We start from the raw sequence: 24,901 nt of genomic DNA, 5'->3' as shown, positions 1-24,901 counted from the left end.
GCTGTGAACAGAAGATAAACAAATTGAATGTTTTTCACTGGAATTATTTTGTTCTTCATGTTGTTATAATCAGAATTCAGACAAATACTGGTTTTGTAGTTTTCATACAGTGAATATGAAACATGTGAATACAATTTTTACTTTTCCTTTTGCTCCCTCCACACTCCTCCAATCAGCTGTCTCTGTTCTGGAAAATTAATCTGACTGCAATATTTGACAAGAATGAGTGCTCCACTTCTGGTTTCCCCAGATATCTCTGATTGCCAAATTCAATAAATGTCAACAATTTGTAAGTTCTGCACATTAACAATTAATGGAAAGGAAATTTTCTGAAGTGCATTAGGTAACTCCTACTGATAGCAGTGCTTTACGTTGCTTTCATTTTTTTTTGTTTCACTAGAAACTTTTTTAAAAGCTAAATTCCATATATCCATTTATTTCCAGTATTTGTCTTTTTGTGAATCTGAAATATGCAGATATCTATGCTGGTGTAATCGAGGCCTTGATGTAAACAAATCTTTTTTTTGAAGAAAGTGGTGCAACATTTTTCATATCTTTTGTGCATACTGTTGGCGAGTGGTGTTCAGACATTTTATTTGGAAATCTGATAGAAGTCACCCACCATGTTAATGAATAAGAAAGATAAATATGAAGCAGTGCTGCTTTTTGAGCAGACCTGTGAAGTATTGTAGTATATTTAATTATTTTCTGTGGTAAGTCTATTTCATTTCATTTCATTTTTTTTTTGTGCCAACAGTCTGGACAATTCAGTGAAGACATGATACCAACAGTCGGATTCAACATGAGAAAAATTACCAAAGGAAATGTTACCATCAAGGTATGCGGCTCCTTCTGATTTTCCAGTGTACTTTGTTTGTAGTGGCTTGATTAGACAAAATATGAAAGATAAAAATAACCTGAAATATCCTAACTCGTGCATTTTCCAATTTTCAGTTAAAGTATTTAATATTGCAAATTTCAGCGATTTATTAATATAAAATCTTGGTATTGCTAAAAAAGGACAGATTTTGTCAAACGTTTTGTCTTGCATTCATCAGGGGGTTTTGCAAAAATGTCAATTCAAGAGTAAAACTTATCCTCTAAGATGACAATGCTGATTGGTAAGTGTATTCTGGTAGAGGCTGTAGGGAAATTATGTTCATACTTAGCTTGATTTCAGCTATTATTAACTCATGAATTTACTATTACATTCCTATTTTTAAATTATAATCAATGTAGGACTTTAGTAATGTGACTGTTCAGTGTCACTCTAGCAGTATTTAAACAAAATGGAAGTAACAATTGCTTTGGTTGAATGGGTGAATGTGATTTTCCTCAATCATTAAGTTGTTTCTTAAAATCTATCATCAGCGGAGGAAAGAAAGATCACGGCTGTGTTCTATGTTTTTAATTTGTAATGTTTTAGTTACAAAAGCAATGGCTGCCTTTGCTAAATGATTTAACTTTTGTCACAATGTGTGATTGGTTTTGTGGGTAGTATAATTATTCTAGGTTTTAATAGTTGAAACTATATGTTTGAAAGTTTAAGGGTATCTGTTATTTTATACAGTATTGATTGTGCACTTATTTTGTACACTGTTTTATTTATGTAGGACCTACTTTGTGATTTATGCATTAGTACTTTGTAGTTTTCTATATTTCCTTTAATATTGTTTCCTTATTTTAAAGTAACTTGTTCCAAACATCCATAATTGGAAGGTGGAAATGCATTAAACAGGTGGCCTCTAACACAGACATTGAGACTTGTTTGACTTAATGGTGGGTTTACATCAATTAAGCAAGATCTGAGGCAGTGAATTGAAGGTATCATTCACAAGGATGTGATAGCATATATACCTTGACTGCAAGCAACTGAGCAAAGCAGATCACAGAATATTTTGATATTGCAGTGATAAGCTACAAAACGCAGTGAAATGATAACTAAAGCTATAATGAGCAGTGATGACTCCCCAGTAGTGAATAACAGCTTAAAAGATGTCAGTAGATTTTGTGATTTTCTTAAATACATAATTTGGGATAATAGTTAATCACTGGAGGGTGATAATAGATGCACTAGCCAGACATTCAAATTGCTTTACTAGTTCTATCTTATTTTGATATACTTTGGGGAATGGGCAATATTTTTAATTACCTAGTTCAGGCATGTTACAACATAGTTCTAGACCAGCTGAGACTTGGATTTGGTTCTTCCGGCTCAGAGGTTGGACAATACTAACTGTGACTCACTGGGGAATAAGAGAAGCTGATTGATAGTTAAAGTAATGAATCAGGGCATAATCTTACAATTGAAGTTAAATTGGATTTCAGAATCTTGCGAGGCATTGCTATGGAGAATCACTTTTAATGATCGACAGTTCACTGTCAAGTTTTGTTTAAATTTTAAATCAAGCAAATTGACTGTAATTAGTGAGAACATTGTCCTGAGAAATGAACCAGAAAATTGCCGTTACCTATTTTGGTAAGTTAAAACCGGTTCCATATATGTACATATTATTTCCCTTGCAAAGGAGAGGCCCCTAAATAATGCAGCATCAGGTATTTGTGTACTCAAATTGTACAGCAAATTTTGTCCAATTGCAAAATCGCATCTAATAATAAACACTGTTTGGTTTCAAATTTAAATAAAGCTGGCCATTAACTGTCAACCATCGATGTGTGCATTTTCCGTGGCAACACCCCTGCCAATTAGTCTACATGCCAAGCAATCACATGCAGTCCTGTAATGTAACGTAGATGCTTTATCCCCTTGAATTGGTATCCTTGCAAATTGCTGAAATTAGTGAGTATAAAACAAAAACCTTTTCTTGAAGTATTTCTTTTCAGAAGTTCAGGTTTTCGAATAAGATGTCGCATTACAAGTTTCTAAACATTTTTCTGTAATAAAATCTGGTGAATTTTGATATGGTTGACTTTCTGTTGACCAGTGATATGCTTGCATATACTCTATTGGGGAGTTGAGGATGGTAAAGAATGCAAAATCTTATTACTAAATGTCTACAGATGAAACTAACTTTTTTTTTCAGTTTGCACTGAACTATGATTTAGTTCAAGGTTGCCTTGTGCAGCCTGCTTAAGAACATTTTCCTCCAGTCAAAGAAATAGTAATAACTACTGGCTGGCACACTTTGGGCCCTTTTGGATTTGGGCGCCTGTAGGGTTTGAAATTGCAAAAATATAACTTAGTTGTGATTTATACCTTGATTGGTTTGCAAATAGCCCTCAAAGATCCAATTTAAAATACAGTGTTGGGTAGCCTCTGAAAATGTTTTTGTTTTGACCTTTGTGATATAAGTTAAAGCATTTTGTAGTGATATGTCCAGGAGAGAAGAAGAAAAATTGTCAATACGTTGCATGATTGTCAGTAAGGACTGGTCTGTGACTGCATGGTAGCAGGTAGTAAAACTTGAAATCCGCTACATAAGAAGGAAACTGGTTGAGCAGGATCAAACTTGGACTACATTTATTCAAAGAATATTTTATATTAATTACCTACCTTAATTTTAGCTCTGGGACATTGGCGGGCAGCCTCGATTTAGAAGCATGTGGGAACGTTACTGCAGAGGAGTCAGTGCAATTGTGTAAGTACTGAAATTGGAGAAAATTAATTACAGTACACTTATCATTTGACAGCCTGTTCGATCTTAAATTATTTGGTGTCGTCACAACAGAAGTGTCTAATGAGGTCATTTTCTTTGTCTTTCTAGTTAGATGTTAGTCGTGCCACATTTCCTTTACACTTATCTCTCTACCTTGTCCTTTTGAAACAATTTTCTTCACTTTCCTCTCATCCCCACCTATTTCAAAACATTGTCTTACTCATTCCTCTGGGTGTCAGATGCTGTCCATCACTTGTGTTAAATGACATGGTGTTTGGTGAGTATTGAGATGGACATTAAGATCAAATCCATCCCTGTGCTTAATAGCTGCATGTTTACATTGAACAATGATTCCTGCGCAGCAATTGGCGAGTGAATTGGTTCACATTCTTTCTCCTTTCTAAGCTCAGTTGCCAAAGTACAGGTGGGCAATCCTTTATCAAAATCCGAAAAGCTCCAAAGTCCAAAGGTGTTTTTGTGTAGTTTTTTTTCCTCAATAACAAGATTGGGCGTGCAAACAGTTAACCCAAGTCGTCACCCTCTCGATACGTGTCACTCAGAGGTGATGTGGGGGCATGGCCCAACACCGCAGGCCTCAATTTTGTTTCAAGGCCCTGTTTTACTTAGTGAGGCATGCTCCTCCAGTAAGGTTTTTCAAAATTTCACCATCAAACTGTCACTTATCCTGAAATTGAAACAATTCTGAGTTCTGAAAGCCAGTTGGTCCCAATCATTTATGATAAAGAATTGTGCACCTGTACTGATTGTCAATGCTGCCTTAGCACAAATCATAAGGAGATCTTGATGTTTACTGATTAGCTGCACATTAGAGCCACTGTGGCTTTCAAACATAATTTATTAATAAGTTTCACATTTGTGCATTTTTTAGCTACATGGTGGATGCTGCAGACCACGAGAAGACAGAAGCTTCAAAGAATGAACTGCATAATTTATTGGAGAAACCACAGTTGCAAGGCATCCCGGTACGTTGATTCTTTTTCGATTTATAAATAATCCAACCTAGGTATTCTAAATATTTAACGAAACAGTAATTTTCAAAGTCTTAGAATTGGAAGCAAATGTTTTTGAACTTTTATTGTATCATTCTGATTTGGTGATGAGGTTATAACATTGTGGTGATACAGAGCTTGCAGTATGCAAATAAAAATTCTGATTTAAATATTTTCAAACGTAATATCTAACAAAATTCTAGTCTCTGGTATTTAGATGAAAGACTTAGTGAAGTGTATGCAGCCAGTTAATACTTAGCTTTGCTTGAATAGTGTCATCTTGTACTCTTGAAAATTGCTTAAGCACTAAAAGACAAGGGTACTGCTATAGTTTCTGGGTTTGTCTTTTATCTGTAGAGAGCAGCTATCTTAGTTATTAAACAGAATGCATATTTGACAGCAAGGTTCTAATGAAATGGTTAGAAGTGTGAATTTGAGGCAGTTTGAGTTTTCAAATCAATATAATGCACTGGAAATATGCTATTTATGACTATTATTCTACAATAATGCTTCAAGGAGTGTCAATTTAATGATTACAATAATCAGTTATTGCTATTAGCATTCACATTTTTATAAGTTAACTATTTTTGAAGTTTTCCTTTGAGTAAAGAGATCATTTTGTTACAATTTTGACTTAATTGATATCCAATAAGCAATTGTGTAGGTAATGTGAAATGCTCAAATTATGTACCTTTTTGACTTGGGCATTCTCGTCAAAGAAATTATTGAACAAGCTCAGGTTGAGAAACTGTCAAAATTGCCAAAATGTGTACATAAAGCAAGTTGAAAATCTATTTAAATTTAACAGAAAATGATTGAAATACTCAACAGGTCATATAGCATCTATGAAGAGTTGAGATGACCTTGATGTCAAATTTACACTCATCTCTGTCTTATGCTGAATATTTTCTGTTTTACACCGCAGATTTCTAGCATTTCTTGTGTCTTACCTTCTTGTATCCATTTTTGAGTAAAATGGCTCAAGTAAAACTTAGACTTTTTTAACACAAGCAAATATAAAGACTAACAAACATTATGGACCTGTTTTGACAATGCAAGAGCATAATGAAGAAGATGGATTTAAATAGTGAGATGGAATCTATGCTTCGTTATGATGAGCTCTCATTATTTCTGATATTGTATGACTAAGTGTTTAATTTTGATTCTGTTAAGGACAGTATACAATTTATAGTAATAGGAGAAAGTGAGGACTGCGGATGCTGGCGATCAGAATCGAAAAGTGAGAGGCTGGAAAAGCACAGCAGGTCAGACAGCATCCGAGGAGCAGGAGAATCTACGTTTCACGCATAAGCCCTTCATCAGGAAGGTGTGGTAGAGTGTGGAGGTAAGAGGGCAGAAAGATAAATTGGGAGGGGTGGGGTGGAATAGAAGAATATAGCTGGTTAGGTGATAGTTAGATGCAGTTGGAGGGGGTGACGGTGATCGGTCGGAGCGGAGGATGAAATGGATGGGTGGGAAGGAAGGTGGACAGGTAGGACAATTCAAGAGGGCGGATGCCAATTTAGAGAGTTGGATCTGGGATGAGATGGGGGGGAAGGGAGATGAGGAAACTGGTGAAATCGATGTTGCCATATGGTTAGAGGGTCCCAAGGCAGAAGATGAGGCGTTCTTCCTCCAGACGTCGGGTGGTGAGGAATTGGTGGTGGAGGAGACCCAGGACTTGCACGCCCTTGGCAGAGTGGAAGGGGGTGTTGAAATGGTTGGCCACAGGGTGGTGAGATTGTTTGGTGCATGTGTCCCAGAGTTGTTCCAAGAAACATTCCAGGATTTGGCGTTCTGTCTCCCCAGTGTAGAGGAGACCACATCGAGAGCAATGGTCACAGTTGGTATGAGGTGTTTGGATGTGCAGGAAAATCTCTGCTGGATGTGGAAGGATCCTTTATGGCCTTGGATGGAGGTGAGGTGGGGGGGGGGGGATCTGAGCGTAGGTTTTACATCTCTTGCAGCATGACGGGAAGGTGCTGGGAGTGGAGGATATGTTGGTGGGAGTCATGGATCTAACGTGGGAGCTACAGAGAGAATGGTCTCTGCAGGATGGGGAAGGAAATATATTTCTGGCAGTGGGGTCTGACTGTAGGTGGCAGAAATGGTGGCGTATGATACGCTGTGTCTGGACATTGGTAGGGTGGAAGGTGAGGATTCTATCATGGCAGTTGGAGGGGTGGGGTTCAAGGGCGGAGGTGCAGGAAGTGGAGGAGATGTGCTGGAGGGCATTGTTTATCACGTGGGATGGAAAATTGCAGTCGTTGAAATAGGAGGCCATCTGTGATGTTCAGGAGTTGAATTGCTCCTCCTGGGAGAAGGTATCTGCGGGAATCGGTGGGTTTGAAATAGATGTCCACATTGATTCGGTTGCTGGGAATGGAGTTGGAGAGGTTCAGGAAGGGGAGGCTGGTGTCTGAGATGGTTCAGGTGAACTTGAGATCAGGGTGGAAGGTGCTTGTGAAGTTGATGAACTGTTCAACCTCCTCGTTGGAGCACAAGTTAGGGCCGATACAGTCATCGATGTAGTGGCAGTCATCAGAGTTCTGGAACCCCACACCGCCTGGTTCTATCTCTTATCAAAAATTCACAAATCTGACTGACCCGGTCAACCCCTCATCTCCGCCTGCTCTTGCACCACTGAATTTATCTCCTCATAACTTGACACCATCCTGTCCCCCTTGGTCCAGGAACTCCCTGCATACATTTGGGACACAGCCCATGCCCTCCACGACTTTCAATTCCCTGGTCCCCAGCGCCTCATCTTCTTCAGGGACATTCAGTCCTTGTACTCATCCGTCCACCATGCCGAAGGCCTCCAAGCTCTCTGTTTCTTCCTGTCTCACCGACCCAACAGAACCTCTCCACCGACACATTCATTCGATTGGCCGAACTGGTCCTCACTCTCAACAACTTCTCCTCCTCATCCTCTCATTTCCTTCATGCAAGAGGGGCAGCTATGGGCACCCACTTGGGTGTCCTTTGTCTGTCTCTTTGGATACATCAAACAGTCTATCTTCCGTAGTTAGACTGGCACCATTCTCCACCTTTTCCTCTGCTACATTGATGACTGTATTAGTGCCACCTCGCACTCCCACAAGGAGGTTGAACAGTCCATCAACTTCACGAACACCTTCCATCCTGATCTCGAGTTCACCTGGACCATCTCAGACACCTGCCTCCCCTTCCTGCCTCACCTCTCCATCTCTGTGACTGGTGACCAACTCAACATGGACATCTACTTCAAACCCACCTACTGCAACTATCTGTACTACACCCATCCCCCCTCCAACCCATAAAAATGCTATCCCTTACTCCCAATTTCTCTGTCTTATCTGGTCCTAGGAGGAGCAGTTGCTCTCCAGAACATCCCTGATGGCCACCTATTTCAAGGGTAGAAATTTCCCCTTCCATGTGGTCAACAATGCTGTCCAATGAATCTCCTCCACTTCCTGCTCCACCAATATTGAATGCCACCCCTCCAACTGCAATAAGGCCCATGCCCCTGCCCTTCACTTCCAGCACCTTCCTTTGTCACCACAAGTGGTATAAAACCTCCACCCATACCCCCCCCCCGTCCCACACTTCCATCCAAGGCCACAGGGGATCCTTCCAAATCCGACAGATTTGCCTCCACATTCAAACACCTCATCTACTGAGTCCATTGCTCTCGATGTGGTCTCCTCTACATTGGGGAGACAGGATGCCAACTTGTGAAATGTTTCTTTGAACATCTCTGGGGCAAACGCACTAAAAACCCCACCACCCTGTGACTGATCCCTTCAACGTTCCCCTCCCACTCCAACAAGGACATGTAAGTCCTGGGCCACCTCCACCGCTAATTCCTAGTCACCCAATGTCTGGATGAAGAACGCCTCATCTTCTGCCTTGGGACCTCCATTTGCTATGCAAATGATTGAACTCCCAACCACATGACATCAATGTCAATTTCACCAGTTACCTCATCTCTCCTCCTCTCACTTCATCCCAAATCCAACCCTCCAGCTCAGCACCACCCTCTTGAACAGTCCTACCTCTCCATCTTCCCTTACACCTATCCACTCCACCCTCTGCTCCGACATCTCACCATACTCCCCACCTCCCTCACGTGCATCTATCAACTTTCCAGCTACCTTACCCCCAGCAGTACCCCTCCTCCTATTTATCTCTCAGTTCCCCTCTCCACACTCCTGTTGAAGAGCTTATGCCCAAAACATCAATTCTCCTGCTTCTCGAATGCTGCCTGACCTGCTGTAATTTTCCAGCGCCACAAGTTTCGACTATTTATGGTAATAGACAAGTGTTTCTATTTTTGTACTGTTATCATGATTAATGAATGCATGTCAGCAGTGACAGACTTGTGGAACCTTCTGTATCTGATTCAAGGTTGTGTGTATATGGCTAAAGCTCAGTAAACCATGTTTTAAAACTTCTAGATTAAAGGGATGCACATACAAAAAGTCTAACTTCAGTAAACATTAAGCTCTGTTGTGGAAAATACTACATCCTATCAATAATTATATCTGGTATTAGTTTTGCCATGCAAATGATTGAACTCACTTTATTTGCTGATGCTGTTTTCATTTGAGGTTTTACTACTTTACAATATTTAAATGAGCGATGCAAGTGAAATAATTATTCAGTTATTATGGTGCAGTCACTAAATCCAAAAATGTTGTTTACTAATTTTTCTAAAAATGTTCATGTTTGGTCATTTAAGCACTGTATGAAAACAGTAATATTTAATTGAATTTTATTTAAACTTATTGAAGAAATGTAGGTAGACTAGGCCAGCATTTATTTTCCATCCCTGTTTGCCCTTGGGAAGACGCTAATGAGACACCACCGTGAACTGCTGCAGTACAGGTAGTGTTGTTGGGAAGTTGTTCCAGGATTCTGATCCAGCGACAGTGAAGGAATGCTAATATAATAATATATAGTTTGGAGGGGAACTTGCAGGTGGTTGTGCTCCCATCCATCTGCACTCCTTGGCCTTTTGATCCTTGAAGTTGTGGACTTAGAAAGTGCTCTTGAATGAATCATAAGTTGCTGCTTTCATTGTGTAGATGGTTTGTGTTGCTCTCACTGTATCGTGGTGTTGGACGTATGTGCCAAAGGTTTTAGTTGATGTCCCAGTCAATGAGTCATCCAGTCACATCATTCAGTCCAACTCCTCTGTGCCCAATCTGACCTTGTTGCATTTGGCTCATATCCCTTTAAACCCTTACTGTTCATATCCCCATCCTGATGCCTTTTAAATGTTGTAATTGTACCTGCTTTCACCACTTCCTGTTGTGGTTTGTTCCATACACACTCCATCCTCTGAGATGAAGAAGTTACCCCTCAGTTTTTTTTGAAAAAGTTCCCCTCTCATCTTAAACCTATGCCCTCGAGTTTTGGACACCCACACTCGAGGAAAAAAATCTTGTCTATTTCATCTATTTAATGCCCCTCGTGATTTTTTAAACCTCTATAAGATCATCTCTCAGCCTCCAAAAGCACGAGGAGGGTGAGAAAAACCCCTGCTTATTCAGCCTCCCCCTATAGATCAAATCTTGCAGTCCCAGTAGCATCCTTGTAAATCCTGTCTGCGTACTCAAGTTTGACAACATTATTCCTAAAGAAGGGCGACAAGAATTGGATGTAGTATTCCAAAAGTGGCCTCACCAATGTTGTGTACAGTCGCAATATTACATCTCAACTGCTATACTCTGTGCACTAACCAATGAAGTCAAGCATGCCAAATGTTGCCTTCACTACTTTGTCCACCTGCGACTCTACTTTCAAGTAACTGCACATTTCGGTCTCTTTGTTTGGCAATACTCCCCAGAATCCTACCATTAAGTACATATGTCCTGTGCTGATTAGCCTTACCAAAAGGTAGCATCTCACATTTATCTATATTAAATTCCATCTGCCACTCCTTGGCCCATTGGCCCATCTGATCAAGGTCCTATTATACTTTGAGGTAATCATCTTCACTGTCTGCTAAACCACCAGTTTTGATGTCATCTGCAAATGTACTAACCAAATCTCCTGTATTCACATCCACACCATTTATATAAATGACGAAAAGCGGTCAAGTAGGCTGTTTTTGCTGCCGAGCTTTGTTGGTAGTGAGCAGACTTTGTAGAGTCTAGAGGTATTGCACTCCAGTGTGTTCACGGAGATGCATTCACATACCACAGTGTCCTGGATGTGCAAGGTCTTCGTCCAGTGGTGTGGATAACTGAAATGATTGGCAAACAAACTCTGCTGTGCAGTCAATCACTCATGTTGTCCTAACTACTCTTCTCTCCTTGCTCAACCCACCCCAAAAAAATAGTGGAGCCCACAGTCTGACTTTCTTGAGTTGCTGTCAAAATGACAAAGGTGTATCAGTCACCCCAGTAATAGCAGCAAAGACTCTGCTACCACAATAGGCTGCATGTTTCACAAATAGCTATTCAGATCCTACCCCTATGTTAACTTCGCTTCCCTGCCCTGTGCACTTTCAATTTGTGATTTCGTGATTTGGCCTCTGGGCCTTCCCTGCCTGCTGTTATAACTGACTGGCTCGGCCTCTCTCATCATTGCTCTCAATTCTGAAGCTGTTCTGCCTTGCCCAGCTCCAGATCTCTCTCCTTTTCATCTCAGCCAATCCTTTATCTATTTCCCTTTGATGTCACATCTTGTTGTTTCATGGTAGCCTCAGCACCTGCTGTTCCCTGGCTGTATTTTCACTCCCTTTGCATCACATTGATCCCTACTGTTCCCAGTCTGTACTCTAAGAAGCATTTGCTTCACAATCTGCCTTCTAGTTTCATTCTAAATGTTATGAATTATTTGTGTAGCCACAGAAGACTTTTCAACAATTCCTTGTCAAACTTAGAGATCTGAAATACTGGATGACTGAAGGAAAGGCCTAAATTTAAAATGTATGTTTTTTCTTGCCTCCCAGTACATGGTAATAATAAATTCAAATCTCTATTTTAAATGAACAAAAACTCGTACTTTAAATGATCCATTTTAGCAATGCTTGCAACTCAGTAGAGTGTTTAATGGTGAAAAGTTATGTTATTGTCACTATTTTTAACCTCTGTTGGTAGAACCTTTGCATTTGATATAAACGAACATAAAATTTCACAGATTTAACGTTTATGAGGCACTACATTTTGAATAATCTGGCAAGTCTCTTTTTAGGTGCTAGTTCTTGGGAATAAGCGAGACCTACCTGAGGCACTGGATGAAAAGGAACTGATAGAAAGAATGTGAGTAGCATGCTTTTATGGTATCAGTCTCATCATCTTAACATCCAATTCATCTCATTAACTTTCAAGTAAATACCTATTGATTAAACTCTCAACTAGTGTGTTTAACATAAAATACATCCTAAAGTACTGATCACATGCAAAATAAATGAATTATGAACAGTAGCCATCTTGTCACATGGTAGAAAGTCAACAGGGTTGATCCTAAGCTTTTAAAATTGAAGGAGATATAGAGTGAGCCGAGATAGCAAGTTTGTTGTAGCTGGTGACTGCCACTTGTGATGGAGAAGATAGGGATGTATTGGAGGCGATAAAATCCTTTATAGGTACAAGCTCGGATGTCAGGCTGGAGGAATTTACGCACCTTGACTGAGATGGCTGCAACAGGACTGTAAATTAGGTTGAGGATTTTTAATTCATTAGAGAGCAATAAACCAGTATATTTTGGAGTGGCAGTAGTGTAGTTTCACTGGGCTAGCGATTAAGAACCCCAGGCACAATTTCATGGGGCCGTAGGTTTGATTCCCTTCATGGCAGTTGTGAAATTTGAATTTGCTAAAAATCTGGAATAGAGAGCTGGCCTAATGGCGACCATTAATCACTGTCAGTTCCCATAAAAATCATCTGGTTCACGAATAGTCCATAGGGAAGGAAATCTGGTCAGGCCTACATGTGACTCCAGATGCACAGCAATATGGTTCACTGTAAACTGTCATCTGAGCAATTAGAAATGAGCAATAAATGCTAACCTGGCCAATGACCCCCAAATCCAGTGAGAGATTTTTAAAAAGAGGTTGACTAGCATTCTCGGGGGGGGAACTTTTGTATAAATTACTGTGAACAATAAAAGTGGGAGGTCATTGAGGAAGTGTGGTTGAAGCGAAGGCTGAAGTTAATGAATACTTAAGAATTTCACTGGATGAGCAAATGCAAATCATGAATATGGAGGGAATTATCTTACACTATTGAACATAAACAATTTTTTTTCAATTTTCATGAGTAATAGAAATGAAAGAATAGAATCAAAAAAGTCTAGTTGGCAGGAATAACGTAGCAGCTCTAGTTCATTCAGTCTCTATTGTTTAAACAGTCTGTTAACTGAAGCTGTACTGACACATTTCGAGAGAGATTTTTAATCAGCCTGTTCAGATATGCTATGACATGCCTTTGGAATAAATGGGACTTCAATCCAGACCCTCTAGCACAGAATTTAGGGACACTACCACTGTGCCACAACATGCTTGAGGGGTGGTGTTGATGACTTCAACCACGAAGTTATTTGTGCAATGGATTGAGTGGAAATTGGACTAAAAGAGTTTCTTCTCCAATTGCCTTTGAGATGACTGCAGAGCTACATAGTACTACACACCGTAGACCTTTGAGGAATAATATGATTAGAGTTAGGGCAGTAGTTAAGGGGATGGAGGGAACGTTTTGGTAGTTTTGATTGAGTGGAAGAGAGTGGTTAACTATTTTAAACAGCAAGACAGCAAAGAGGTTTTCTGTGCTGAAGTGGCCTCTGATTATTGACCTCTATACTCAACTCTGTGTCCCTCTGTGATCTTAGACCTCTAATCAGGCTGCGTCTCAACTTCTGCCGCTCCAAGAAAAACAACCCAAGCCTATCCAAACTTGCCTCATAGCTTAGACACTCCAGCACAGGCAACATTCTGGTAAATCTTCTCTGCAGCCTCCCTAATGTAATCACATCCTTCCCATAATGTGACCAGAACTGCTTGCATTACTCCAGCAATAGCATGACCAGCATTTTAAACTGTTCTTGTTTCTCTCCTTCCACTAATAAAAGCAAGAATCCCATATGCCTTTTAATCCCCTTATCTACTTGACCTGCGACTGTCAGGCATCTGTGAAAATACACACCAAGGTTCATCTGGTCTTCAGTACTTTCTAGGGTCCTGCCATCCAACCCTTGTCTTGTTAGCTCGCCTCATGTGCGTTACTTCCCATTTTCGGGTTTAATTCTATTTGCTACTGTTTTTTCTGCCAACCATTCCATTATATCCTCCTTCAGTTTATGACTATCCTCAATGTTTACCTGTACCAATTTTAGCAATCTTGATTATACCACCTACATTTTATATATATCACAGATAGCAAGGGCCCCAGCACTGAGCCAAGTTTATGTGGTTGTAAATGAAGGTATCGTGAAATAGTTTGAATCTTATCCAATGTTTATTGTAAGCAGCTCTATTTCAAAAGTGCAATAGATATTTGGAAGTGGTTATAGGTAAAGGGGTTGCTCGCAAATGAAGTTGCATTTGGCAAGAAATAAGATTTTGGGTAAGCATTGAACTAAGCAAAGTGACCAAATTCAGGTGAAGGAATTAATTTGAACTTGAAACCCCAGTTGTCAAGGGGTAATGAGTGGAAAATTGACAAAGTAGCTGAGAACTGCGATTTTTCAAATTGCTGCAAGTTCACAGCGGTGTTCCTCTGGGTATTCTTTTTAATTATTGATTATCTGTATTTGCATACAAAAGAAACACACAAGCAATAAACACAGGCGAGAATCCAGCTAGATTTATTGTGGACAATTCTGAGCCTCAGGCTCAATATCTTAAGGCTCTAGAGAAATTTACTAGCATTGCATCTAGAAATTGTGCAGAAGCTGGATTATTTCTCTTTGAGGTCGATAAGGTTAAGAGGAGATTTAATAGACCTGTTCAGAATTATAAAGGGATTTGGTTGAGAAAAAAAGGATATACTGTTTCTAGGGACAGAAGGATTTGCTAACCAGAATAGACAGAGTTAAGGTAATTGTTGCAAGAACCAGAGATGAAGAGCAAAATCTTTACTGTTATCAATGAAACACAGTAAAAATATTTTAATAAATCTTATCCATGTGTATTCTGAGTGAGTTCTTAAGTAGACTTTGTGAATTTGCTGAGTGAAAAATCTCCCATTTTACTGGTCAACAGTTAAGTAGATATCTCTAATTTAGTGCTATAATTGCTCATCCTTCAGTAGTTTGCACTCCTAACGTTGTCTGACTGCACACCTCCCTCACATTTATCTGTTCAAACACTTTCCATGTCTTTGTTAGCACAGCTCGCTCCTAGCTAGACTTTTATCTTCCACCAACCGTTAGCTTGGGGTTATTCAAATTTTTGCTTCCAGTGCCCTGACTCCGACCCATTCTTATTTGCTTATCATCCATCACGTATTGGATCCCAGTTAAATAATTCCTTGGTTTAAATTTTTTTTTGTAGATTACTTAGTGTGGAAACAGGCCCTTTGGCCCAACAAGTCCATACCGACCCGCCGAAGCGCAACCCACCCAGACCCATTCCCCTACATTTTACCCCTTCACCTAACACTACAGGCAATTTAGCATGTCCAATTCTCCTAACTTGCATGTTTTTGGACTGTGGGAGGAAACCGGAGCACCCGGAGGAAACCCACGCAGACACGGGGAGAATGTGCAAACTCCACGCAGTCAGTTGCCTGAGGCGGGAATTGAACCCGGGTCTCTGGCGCTGTGAGGCAGCAGTGCTAGCCACTGTGCCGCCCACGTGTGTTTTTAATTCTTCCCTGCTACCCAAGTTTATCATTGTAATCTTCTCTAGCACTTAGATATTTGTGCTCAGCCATTCTTCTCTCTCTTTATCCCTGATTTTATTCTGTCAGTATTGATGACTGTGCTTTCAGCTGTTAAAGCTCTAAAGCAAATTATGTGTCTGCCTCTCTTTCCTCCTATAAAATGTTCCCTGAATCTGTTGAACTGGTTTTTGGTCATGTGCCTCAATATCTCCTCGTTTAGTTCAGTACAAGACTTTTTGATAATGTTAAAAATCACTCAACACCAGGTCATAGTCCAACACGTTTAATTGTAAACACTAGCTTTCGGAGCACTGCTCCTTCATCAGGTGGTGGAAGAGAATGCTCCTGTTCAGCACCTTGTAATATTATACAAGTCAAAGCTGCTATATGAATAGTTTGTTGTTGTAATGCACATATGAAAATTTTCATTCGCCAATGTAACCGATTCAGTAATGTGCATGAATCACTGTTGCTGATCTGAGGTTTATTCATCACTTTTGAAATGAATCACAACTGAAATGTTTCCCTTACCTATAATGAGAATTCATTTTTTTTTCAAACATGCGTACACAATGAGTTTTGACATTGAAAATGTTGCAAATCAGAGAGCCATCCCTGCTCTCGCTTCACGGAAAGTTAGAGGTCTGTTTCAATGGATTATCCCTCCAATTGGATGACAGCTGCATCAGTCATTTGGCAATGATGCAACCCACCAACTGGAGTTTCTGAACCAGTGTGCTCCTTGCTCCACCGAGAGGTGATTTTCCGTAAAAGCACAGCCTGATGAATATTCTACAAAATCTACCCCATGGTGGATGGTGCGAAAAACATGTATTGCCCTGCTTTTTTTTTACTTTTCACTGCATTATGTAATTTCATCACTATGTAGGTAATAAAACTAGCATTAAGTCTTTACATTTAAAAACTAAAGTCTGAAGTAAAATAATAAAATATTGCAACTATCTAGCTATTGGAACCTTTGAGGAATTTTGTATATTTTTACCATTTTTTTCCAAGAGATTGGAAAAATTAGTTAATTATTGTGAAAATGAAATTGTTTATCTGTTGACCACAGTAAGTTTTTTTTTGCTAAGTTTACATAGATATAATTTGCCGACCAGTAATCCAAAGCCATTCTCATTGAATTTTTGATATAGACATTACTAGTTGTATTGTTAGTACACTGAATTTTTTTTAAAAGCTATATTTCATTTTCCCTTTATTTCATGATGTCAGGAACCTGTCTGCTATCCAAGATCGAGAAATCTGTTGCTATTCCATCTCCTGCAAGGAAAAGGATAACATAGGTAAGCACTTATGGGCAAGATTGTGCTTTCACTTTCAAGGGATGTGGGTAGCGAAGCACATCTTTTGATTTCTTTCAAAATTTTGGTTCCTTTTGGTTGGAACTGAATCAAGATGCAAGTTGTACTTCGGAAATAATAGAAGATCCTTATGGAAAATCAGACCTAAAATAATGGATCATCTTAATATGTTATTTCATTCATCTAGGAAATGTTCTGAGATGCTATGCAGAGGATTTGTCTGTACTGAGAAGTAGTGAGAATTAGGAATGACAACTGATGATATTGACACAATTTTGAAGAAGCTTTTAAATGGAATGAGGGATGTACATGGGGCCATTTGGAGATGGTACACCAGACGATATAGTCAGGATTGTTGAAAGTTGTTCTGTTGATCGGATGGCAGAAGGAAAGTGCATAGAAGAACTGAATCAGAAGATTTTTGGGCAACAGTTTGGAATGCTGAAAAAAAACTTACAGAAGGTGAATCAGTTTGAATGAAGAGCTGTCCTAGTGAGGTCCACTGTAGAGGAGATTTAGTGGAGTAGACAGATGAAGCCAGCCCTGTTGGAAAACAGGATATGGAGCAATAATATAGGGCAAAGAAAGTCATTTGTGTCTTTGACAGTTTTAGTCTTTTAGCTTTGCTGTGATAAACAGCATGAACAGTGAATGAAAGGATTGGACTAACGAACATAATTTTTTGAGGTGACACCTTATTCAAGAATCTCAGGTTGGACATGTCAAAAGTGCAATATTCCAAAAGCAAAAATGATTCCCTTTGAAAGAAAGGGACATCATCTGAAAATCTGTCAGAAGTTAAAGACTGAATGGTCAGCAGATTTGAAAGTGGATCTCTAAGGCAGATAAACCTGGAAAGTGAAAGTGAAAGCGAAGAAAGGAGAAAAGCTGCCTTTTCTTTTTACATGTTCTGTTCAAGCCTTGCCTTGTAGGAGGTTTTGAATGCCATCCATTATGCATAAGCAACAATGATATTCACTTTCTTAAAATGTTGCAAATGAATTCCTGGGTAAACAGGATGTGCTTCATTCAATTCTCAAGTATTACTGCATTGTGACGTGTGCTTGTCCAGAGGTCCTTTCGGTTTACTTATTATTCAGTTTGTTATAGCTAATAAGAGATATTTTACTATCAGCGATGTAGCACTCTGAACCCAGCAGAGTTTGCATTTAATCATAAACTCAGCTGCTGGAATTAATTTGCAATTTGAATAATGGAGGAACTATTGGAAGATCTATTGTTTCAATAAATTGGAATTTTTATTTGAACATGAATTGTAATATTCTGTAATAATGTAAAGAACTCAAGCCCAGCTATAACCTTCCGATGCAGGAAATGGACTTGGGCAGCGAGAGTCTGAAATTCATGTACTGTCATTCCTCAAAAGTTCTAAGTGTTTCATAGGAAACACGTTATGAATTGCAGCCACTGTTAACTAGAATATAATGGAGACATTTTACTCTAGATGAGGTGAATGACTGACTGTTAATTTGGTCTGATTCAGTCTAAAATCCAATTCAAACACTGACCACTCCCTGACGGACTGACCATCTCCCTCCTGAGATCACCGGTTACCATTCAGTATCTGCTTGATCATAAAGTCTTTTTCAGACTTGCTGGAACCAATATCCAGGAACTGACCTTATAAGTAGCCAGCTTCTGATATGTATTTAAACATTAACACTCTTAAGCATCCAGTACCCATTGTGAGGTTCTTGTGATGCCGTAGTTGTTTCCCTACCTCTGAGCCAGGAAGCCTAGATTGAAGTGCTACCTATTCCTGAGGTGTGCAATACCATCTCTGAACAGTTTGATTTGAATATATCTTCAAAGCCTGTCTTGAATCCTCAATAGAATCTGCCTGCACCAATCATCCAAGCAGAGCATTCCAAATCCAGAACAATCATTGTATAATAACTGGTTTGTTTTAAATCTTGTCATGCATGCCTATTTTGTTCTTGATCCTTTAATGAGCTGGAACAGTTTCTCTGTACCTATTCCATCTAGCCTCTTTGAGATCTCTTAATTAGCTTTGCTCCATGGACAATTGTACCAACCTGTTCAATCTGCCCTCGTAAATTGAAGGTTCTCACCACTGAAATCTTTCTTGTAAAACCCTTGTGTATTCTGTCCAAAACACTTAGATCTCTCTTATAGTCTGGTGCCCAAAACTGTCCACAGTATTCTAGCTAATGTCCAATAAATGTCTTACACATTTTCAGAATCACCACCTGGCCGTTGTTGTCTGTGCCACTATTGGTAAAGCACAAGATACTGTCTGCTTTATTAACTGTTGCCTCAACTTGCCATCTTCAGTAATATCTGCACAGACACATCCAGGCCCTCCTGCTTATTTCGTCTAAAACTAACCACTATTTTATATTGTCTTTATTGGCTCTTCATATCAAAATGCATCACCTCACACTTCTGCATTAAACTTAATCTACCTATCTACCCACTCCACCAAGATGTTTATGTGCTTTTGAAGTTTTGCAATGTTGTCTTCACTGTGTAATGCTTCCAAGTTTCTTGTGATCTGCAAACTTTGTCCCCTACCCATTTGATCCGGATCATTAATTCCTCTATATCCACGAGAGTTTCATTTCTGAGAACCCCTGGAATGAAGTAGTTCACGAGTGCAGAGTTTATTTAAAAGTAAATTAAAAATTGCAGACATATGATTTTTGCCTGCAGATGTGAATTTTTGTTGATATTTAACATTTTGCCGTGAATAGGTAAATTTGTGATTTCATGGACACCAAGAATTTACTGTATATCAGGAAAAGCCGAAACACCGACATGGATCACTGGGTCTCCACTACAAACCTCCCTCCGGCCCAAAAATCCTCATTGACCATTAATTACCATATCCAATCAATCAGCCAATTTTTGTTCATGCTGTTAGTTAATCTTTAACCCTTTCACCCAAATAGACCAACACTTACACTGGGGCTGGGCACAAATTTGAAACTTATTTTGATTATTGTGTCTTAGTGACGCTAAAAGAAGCATCTGTTTCCCTGAAGATTTGTCACAATCTTTTTAGTTGCTTCCAGTAATTACTTTCCTCGCGGAGATCAGATGGTATCTTCAGGCCTAGGATCTTGTAAATTTACCATTCGATACATTAACACAGAAGTGATAGCTTGAAAACACTATTGTTAGTATTGCTCTAACTATATAGTCATGATGATCAGGACTGAAAATGATGAATTGTTTGTCATATTGTTACCCTGATCTATTGGTCTCTCTTCACACTGATTTTGCACCACTTGTCTTGCAGATGAGGAAATAGCTGCTGTTTAGAGGATGGTTGAATCAGCCATAAAACACCAGTCATTAGGATCACATGTCATTGAGATTAAATGTCTGTTGGACAGCATTGGGTTCACGATGTATACTTGTGAAAATGGCTGTGGTGCAGGCTGATTGATCTTTTATTTTCCTTGTGCATTAATGTTTATTCAGTGTTGTTGAAAAGGTATGAGATTTAGAGCAACGGTGACAGAATGGCCATTATAAATGACAGCAAGTCAAAGACAGCTTCAATGTATTTTTCCTTATGTTATGAAGTTGAAAGTGTGTACAGTACCTTTTAAGAGAGAGTGAATACTGTTCTGAACTGAAATTACAAGCACCTGTGTATTTGACTAGATGGCATACCAGAAAATTGAAAATATGTAACATTTGGATACCTGAGTTGCTGTTTGGTTAAATTTGAATTGTTATCAAATCAGTTTAAATTATGTCAGGATACTAAAACCCAATCAAGTTGGGATTTATTGTTTTGCCGACATCGAACTAATGAGATGATCCAATGTTGGGGATATAAAAGTGCAGACGTTTTGAAAATTGCACCGAGAGTAACTGCCATCGAGAGAGATCCAAGAATTAGGAAACACTCTAACAAAGATACCTTTTCATATGAAACACATTCGGAGTAAAAAGAAAGAAGACGACCTAGGGAGATTAGGTTAGATTCCCTACAGTGTGGAAACAGGCCCTTCGGCCCAACCAGTCCACCCCGACCCTCCGAAGTGTAACTCACCCAGACCCATTTCCCTCTAACTAATGCACTGAACACTATGGGCAATTTAGCATGGCCAATTCACCTGACCTGCACATTTTTGGACTGTGGGAGGAAACCCATGCAGACACTGGGAGAATGTGCAAACTCCACACAGACAGTCACCCGAGGAAGAAAGACACCGAAGATGACAGCAGCTGTGTGGTGTTGAAATTAAGTTAATGTAATTTAAGTGTCTTATTGGAACGGCATATTGTTATACACTTGGAGGCAAATAATAAGCAGTTAAGAGAAAGGGGGAGATTAGATTTGTGAATAGTTACTGTTTAATGTTCACTTTTGGAGTTTAAAAACTAAATTGATATTATTTTCTTTAAATATTGGAATTTGGGAGTTCCCTCTCACTTATATTTTACCAGATTACGAGGCAAGATGAGCTTTTCTGGGTGTTTGGTTTAATTAACAGAAGGGTTTACTGCAGTATTGTAACACTTAACATACAGTCCCTGACCTGAGCACATTCTGTACCAGTGGATGATCTGCGCACTTTAGTATTCTGATTGTCGCTTAATTTGCATTAAGTAGCTAACCTGGTGTAGAATAAAGGCAGATGATACTGTAATATGTCAAAACCCTCAACAGTGCATTATGAAGCAGTAAATATATTGAGGGAGCGTAGTTCTCATTGAGATTTTGGCAGTCTCTCATTTGATTCTGTAATGGAGTTCACCAGTAACAGTGATGCATTTATTAATAGAATTAGAATTAGGTTTATTGTCATGTGTGCAGTGAAATGTGCACTATCTTAGGTACCAAGTTTTGGCACTAAAATAGATTGGGTATAAAAATGGAGAAGTAAAGAGAAAAGCTAAAAGATCTACATTACCATTCTTCATAGTATAAATTGGGAAAATAAGAAATAAATTTAAAGATAAACATTTTTAATAATAGTATAATTCTCGTTACTGTTCTAGTAATTAGTCTCTGAGCCAAAAATCTAGCAATATGAATTCAAATCTTGCTAATGTAGTTGGAGGATGAGTTCTGTTCATGTGAGCAAGTCTGGAATTAAAAGTATATTGTACCATTAATAGTGATAGTGAAAATGGTGAATTATTGTCAATACCTATCTGGTTTACTATGAGAAAGGACAGCAAACTTCCTTCACTTTTTTGTCTTTATATGTAGCCAGATACAAGAATGTTTGATTTTGAGCTGTCCAGTGAATGTTAAAATTAACCAATCAGAGATAGGCAGTAAGTGCCGTGACATTCAGATGCCCTGAAGGAATATTTAAAAATCCAAGTGCTCTTTCCAGATTATCATTTCAGTAATGCATGCTACTGCATTGGGGATGAATTAGATTCTTTGATACTGTGATGTATTTTATAAGAGAAAAAAATTGAACAAGTAGTACTGACAACTCTGTGGGACTTATTATTTAGCATTTTAAAAAAGAGTCAAAAAGAGTTTTTTATCTTATTGTATTTTTACAGTTGCTGTGTATTTGCCTGGTCAATGGCTTTTATTCTGGTTAATACATTAGAGTTTAATTTTGTATACGTCGGCATGTATCTTGAAAGTGGCTACAAAATTTGAGCAGTATGAACTGAACAAACTTGCAGTTTGCAAAGGCACATAATATATAAATGCAGAGAATGGTTCACATTTGGAATTTGCTGCTTGTGCTTTTACAATTAGAAATGATTTTCAGTGACTATATATAAAAATCAGTTGACTGTGGAGTATTTTGCCACTTGCATTTCTAATTTTCTACAAATTAATTTCAGATATAACACTACAGTGGCTCATTCAACATTCAAAGACCAAACGCAGCTGAGAACGAGGACGTTGATTTCTTAATCACCCAGGACCTGCCATAGTTAACCCTGACCTCTTTCCCTGGAAAGAAAGTTTAGAAAGCTGTCCAACAACACTGAGGTCAAATTCAAGTTTTTATCACAAGAGAGTGTACAATATTATTTTGCACTTTTTTATGTTTTTATATAATTAAGCTAAGTTACTAAATCTGATTATGAAATTAATAATTTACCCGCTGTCAGTTTGAAAAGGGTTTTGTTATTGTATAAATGGGATGTTTTTATTTTTAATATGCATGCTTTTAAAGCCCCATTGTCAGAAGGAACTCCTTTTATCAGGATGCTACAGTTGTTGCTGTTGAGGAAGCACGTTTACATTCCATTGCATTAACTGAGCATGCTCAGGGGATTTGTGCAGTGGACAATTGTTATATTGAGTAAATATGCATTTACTTCATTACTCCACCTAACAAGCCTAGTCTTGTTATTTGGACCTCAATAACAATTGTGGGTAGTCTGGAGCTACTTGAAAAAGTGATTGCATTTTTATATATTAAAAAGAAGTCAATGAAGTCATCTACAGAGAAGCCATATCTCTTGTATCTTTAATTGTAAGATGTTCTAAATGTCAATACAAAAGAACCCATCCGATGAATGCCTGTTGCTGGAAAATGATGGAGAGAGATGATGTATGGTCATCATATAATCTACCATGTACATTAAGGTGTTGAAGGTTTTACTGGTTCATTACAAGAAAACTCGCAGCGCCTAGGAAACTAGGGATTAGTATTTGCAAATGCCTGATATCTGATTTGAATATGTACTTAATCATCCTAAGTTGCTAAATAATGTCGTTTACAAGATTTGTTATTTGGAGAAAATATTATAGAGAATAACATAGCCTTAAATTAAAGTATTTAGTTTACTGCTCCATGGTGGTACTGTAAATCAAAGCATGTTATTCAGTTTGTCATTTTCAATAACATCAAATGGTGGACAGTGACACTGAATTGTGATGCAGAGAGGTGCGATTTGGTTCATCGTGCCTGCACCAGCTCTCTGAGGAAGTCTAAGGTGTGGCTTGGTATCTCTCTCTGTTATTTGGCACGTAACGTGCATTGTCACCTTTTTAAGGGTTAGTACTATCACTAGTCCAATGATGTGACTTGAACCAGTTTTCTCTGATATCCTTGCCACATAAATTATATTTGTGCTTAATAGCTGAAATCTGATTCAAAGATTTTTTTTTTGATATGCGTGTAGTTTTTTTTTAAAAAGCAACATTAAAGCATTGAAATCTACTCAGGATGGGGAAATGAGACAAGCTACTATCCGCTTTTTAATTTCTCTTGCTTTGTTGCCTGCATGGTTCCTTAAATGTTTAAACTGCTGCTGTATTAATAGCACATCTCTATGGTTGCACATTGAAGTAGTTTTACTTTTGACAGGTAACCTAACGGGTGATGAGCTTGTTCTTTTTTTGTTGTGACTTGCCTTTTAATAAGTTTACAATCTGTTTTAAATTGCAGTTTTGTACATACAGATTTAAACCAAATTGTTGAAATTTTTAAAACACAAATTTGTGATAAATATTGTACTAGATAGTAATTTGCTTACATGCAGGTACTTAGTTGTAAAAGCTAATGGTTAGCAGTGTTTGCTATTGTATAAGACGAATGATGGACTAATAGCTTGTAGTATGTTTTATCTTGAACTGTGACTGGTTTTAAGTGAATCCTTTATCCTGCAGTTTTAGGAAATCATTAAATAATTGAAGCTAATGCATACTGTGTCATATAATAGTTTGTTGACTTGTACAGTCAACTTGTCAAATAATTGTCCTGTGGGTGATTGATGTACTGTTGCTCTTGTCATTTGATGAAGCTAATGCTGTAATAAATACATCCACACAAAATTTGTGCTTTTTGTATTTTCACACAGTGCGAATCATTTATCTTCAATGTAATTTCATTCTTAATTGAAATTAATCTGAATTTAAAATCTTCAAATGTATTCATGGATCAGCCTTGTTTCTGATTTGGTAGATGTTAAGAATTGTGTACTTTTGCTCGTCAGGTTAAAAGATGTGAAGCACTTCACTTTCTGATTTATGCAATTAGATGTATCTTTATTTTGATCACTTCATATCAAAGAACAACTTGGATTGATACAGCATAGAGCAAAGAAAAAAATGCTGCAAGTCACTTTACTGTGCAAGAGCAAATGTTGATTTAAAGGAAAACATGAGAAAGGGTTGTGAAAAATGTGATTAATGGAATGGGTTTCTA

The 24,901-nt window shown here is 38.4% G+C and overlaps 1 protein-coding gene across 1 annotated transcript in view; it reads left to right on the top strand.

Annotated features, from left to right (window-relative positions):
• The window catches only part of LOC140467132 (ADP-ribosylation factor-like protein 8A), a 49,747-nt gene extending 25,219 nt beyond the window's left edge, over positions 1-24,528 (top strand). The window contains exons 2-7 of the mRNA XM_072563202.1: positions 758-838; positions 3,526-3,599; positions 4,507-4,600; positions 11,813-11,880; positions 16,678-16,748; positions 22,584-24,528. Coding sequence (XP_072419303.1) covers positions 758-838; positions 3,526-3,599; positions 4,507-4,600; positions 11,813-11,880; positions 16,678-16,748; positions 22,584-22,633 — 438 coding nt within the window. The 3' untranslated portion in view covers positions 22,634-24,528. The remainder of the gene's footprint in view (positions 1-757; positions 839-3,525; positions 3,600-4,506; positions 4,601-11,812; positions 11,881-16,677; positions 16,749-22,583) is intronic.
• Positions 24,529-24,901: the final 373 nt, after the last annotated feature.

This window comes from Chiloscyllium punctatum, chromosome 45 (assembly GCF_047496795.1).
Source record: "Chiloscyllium punctatum isolate Juve2018m chromosome 45, sChiPun1.3, whole genome shotgun sequence".
NCBI lineage: Eukaryota > Metazoa > Chordata > Chondrichthyes > Orectolobiformes > Hemiscylliidae > Chiloscyllium > Chiloscyllium punctatum.
Note: the sequence above shows the minus strand (reverse complement) of the source record. Positions and strands in the feature narration are given on the sequence as shown.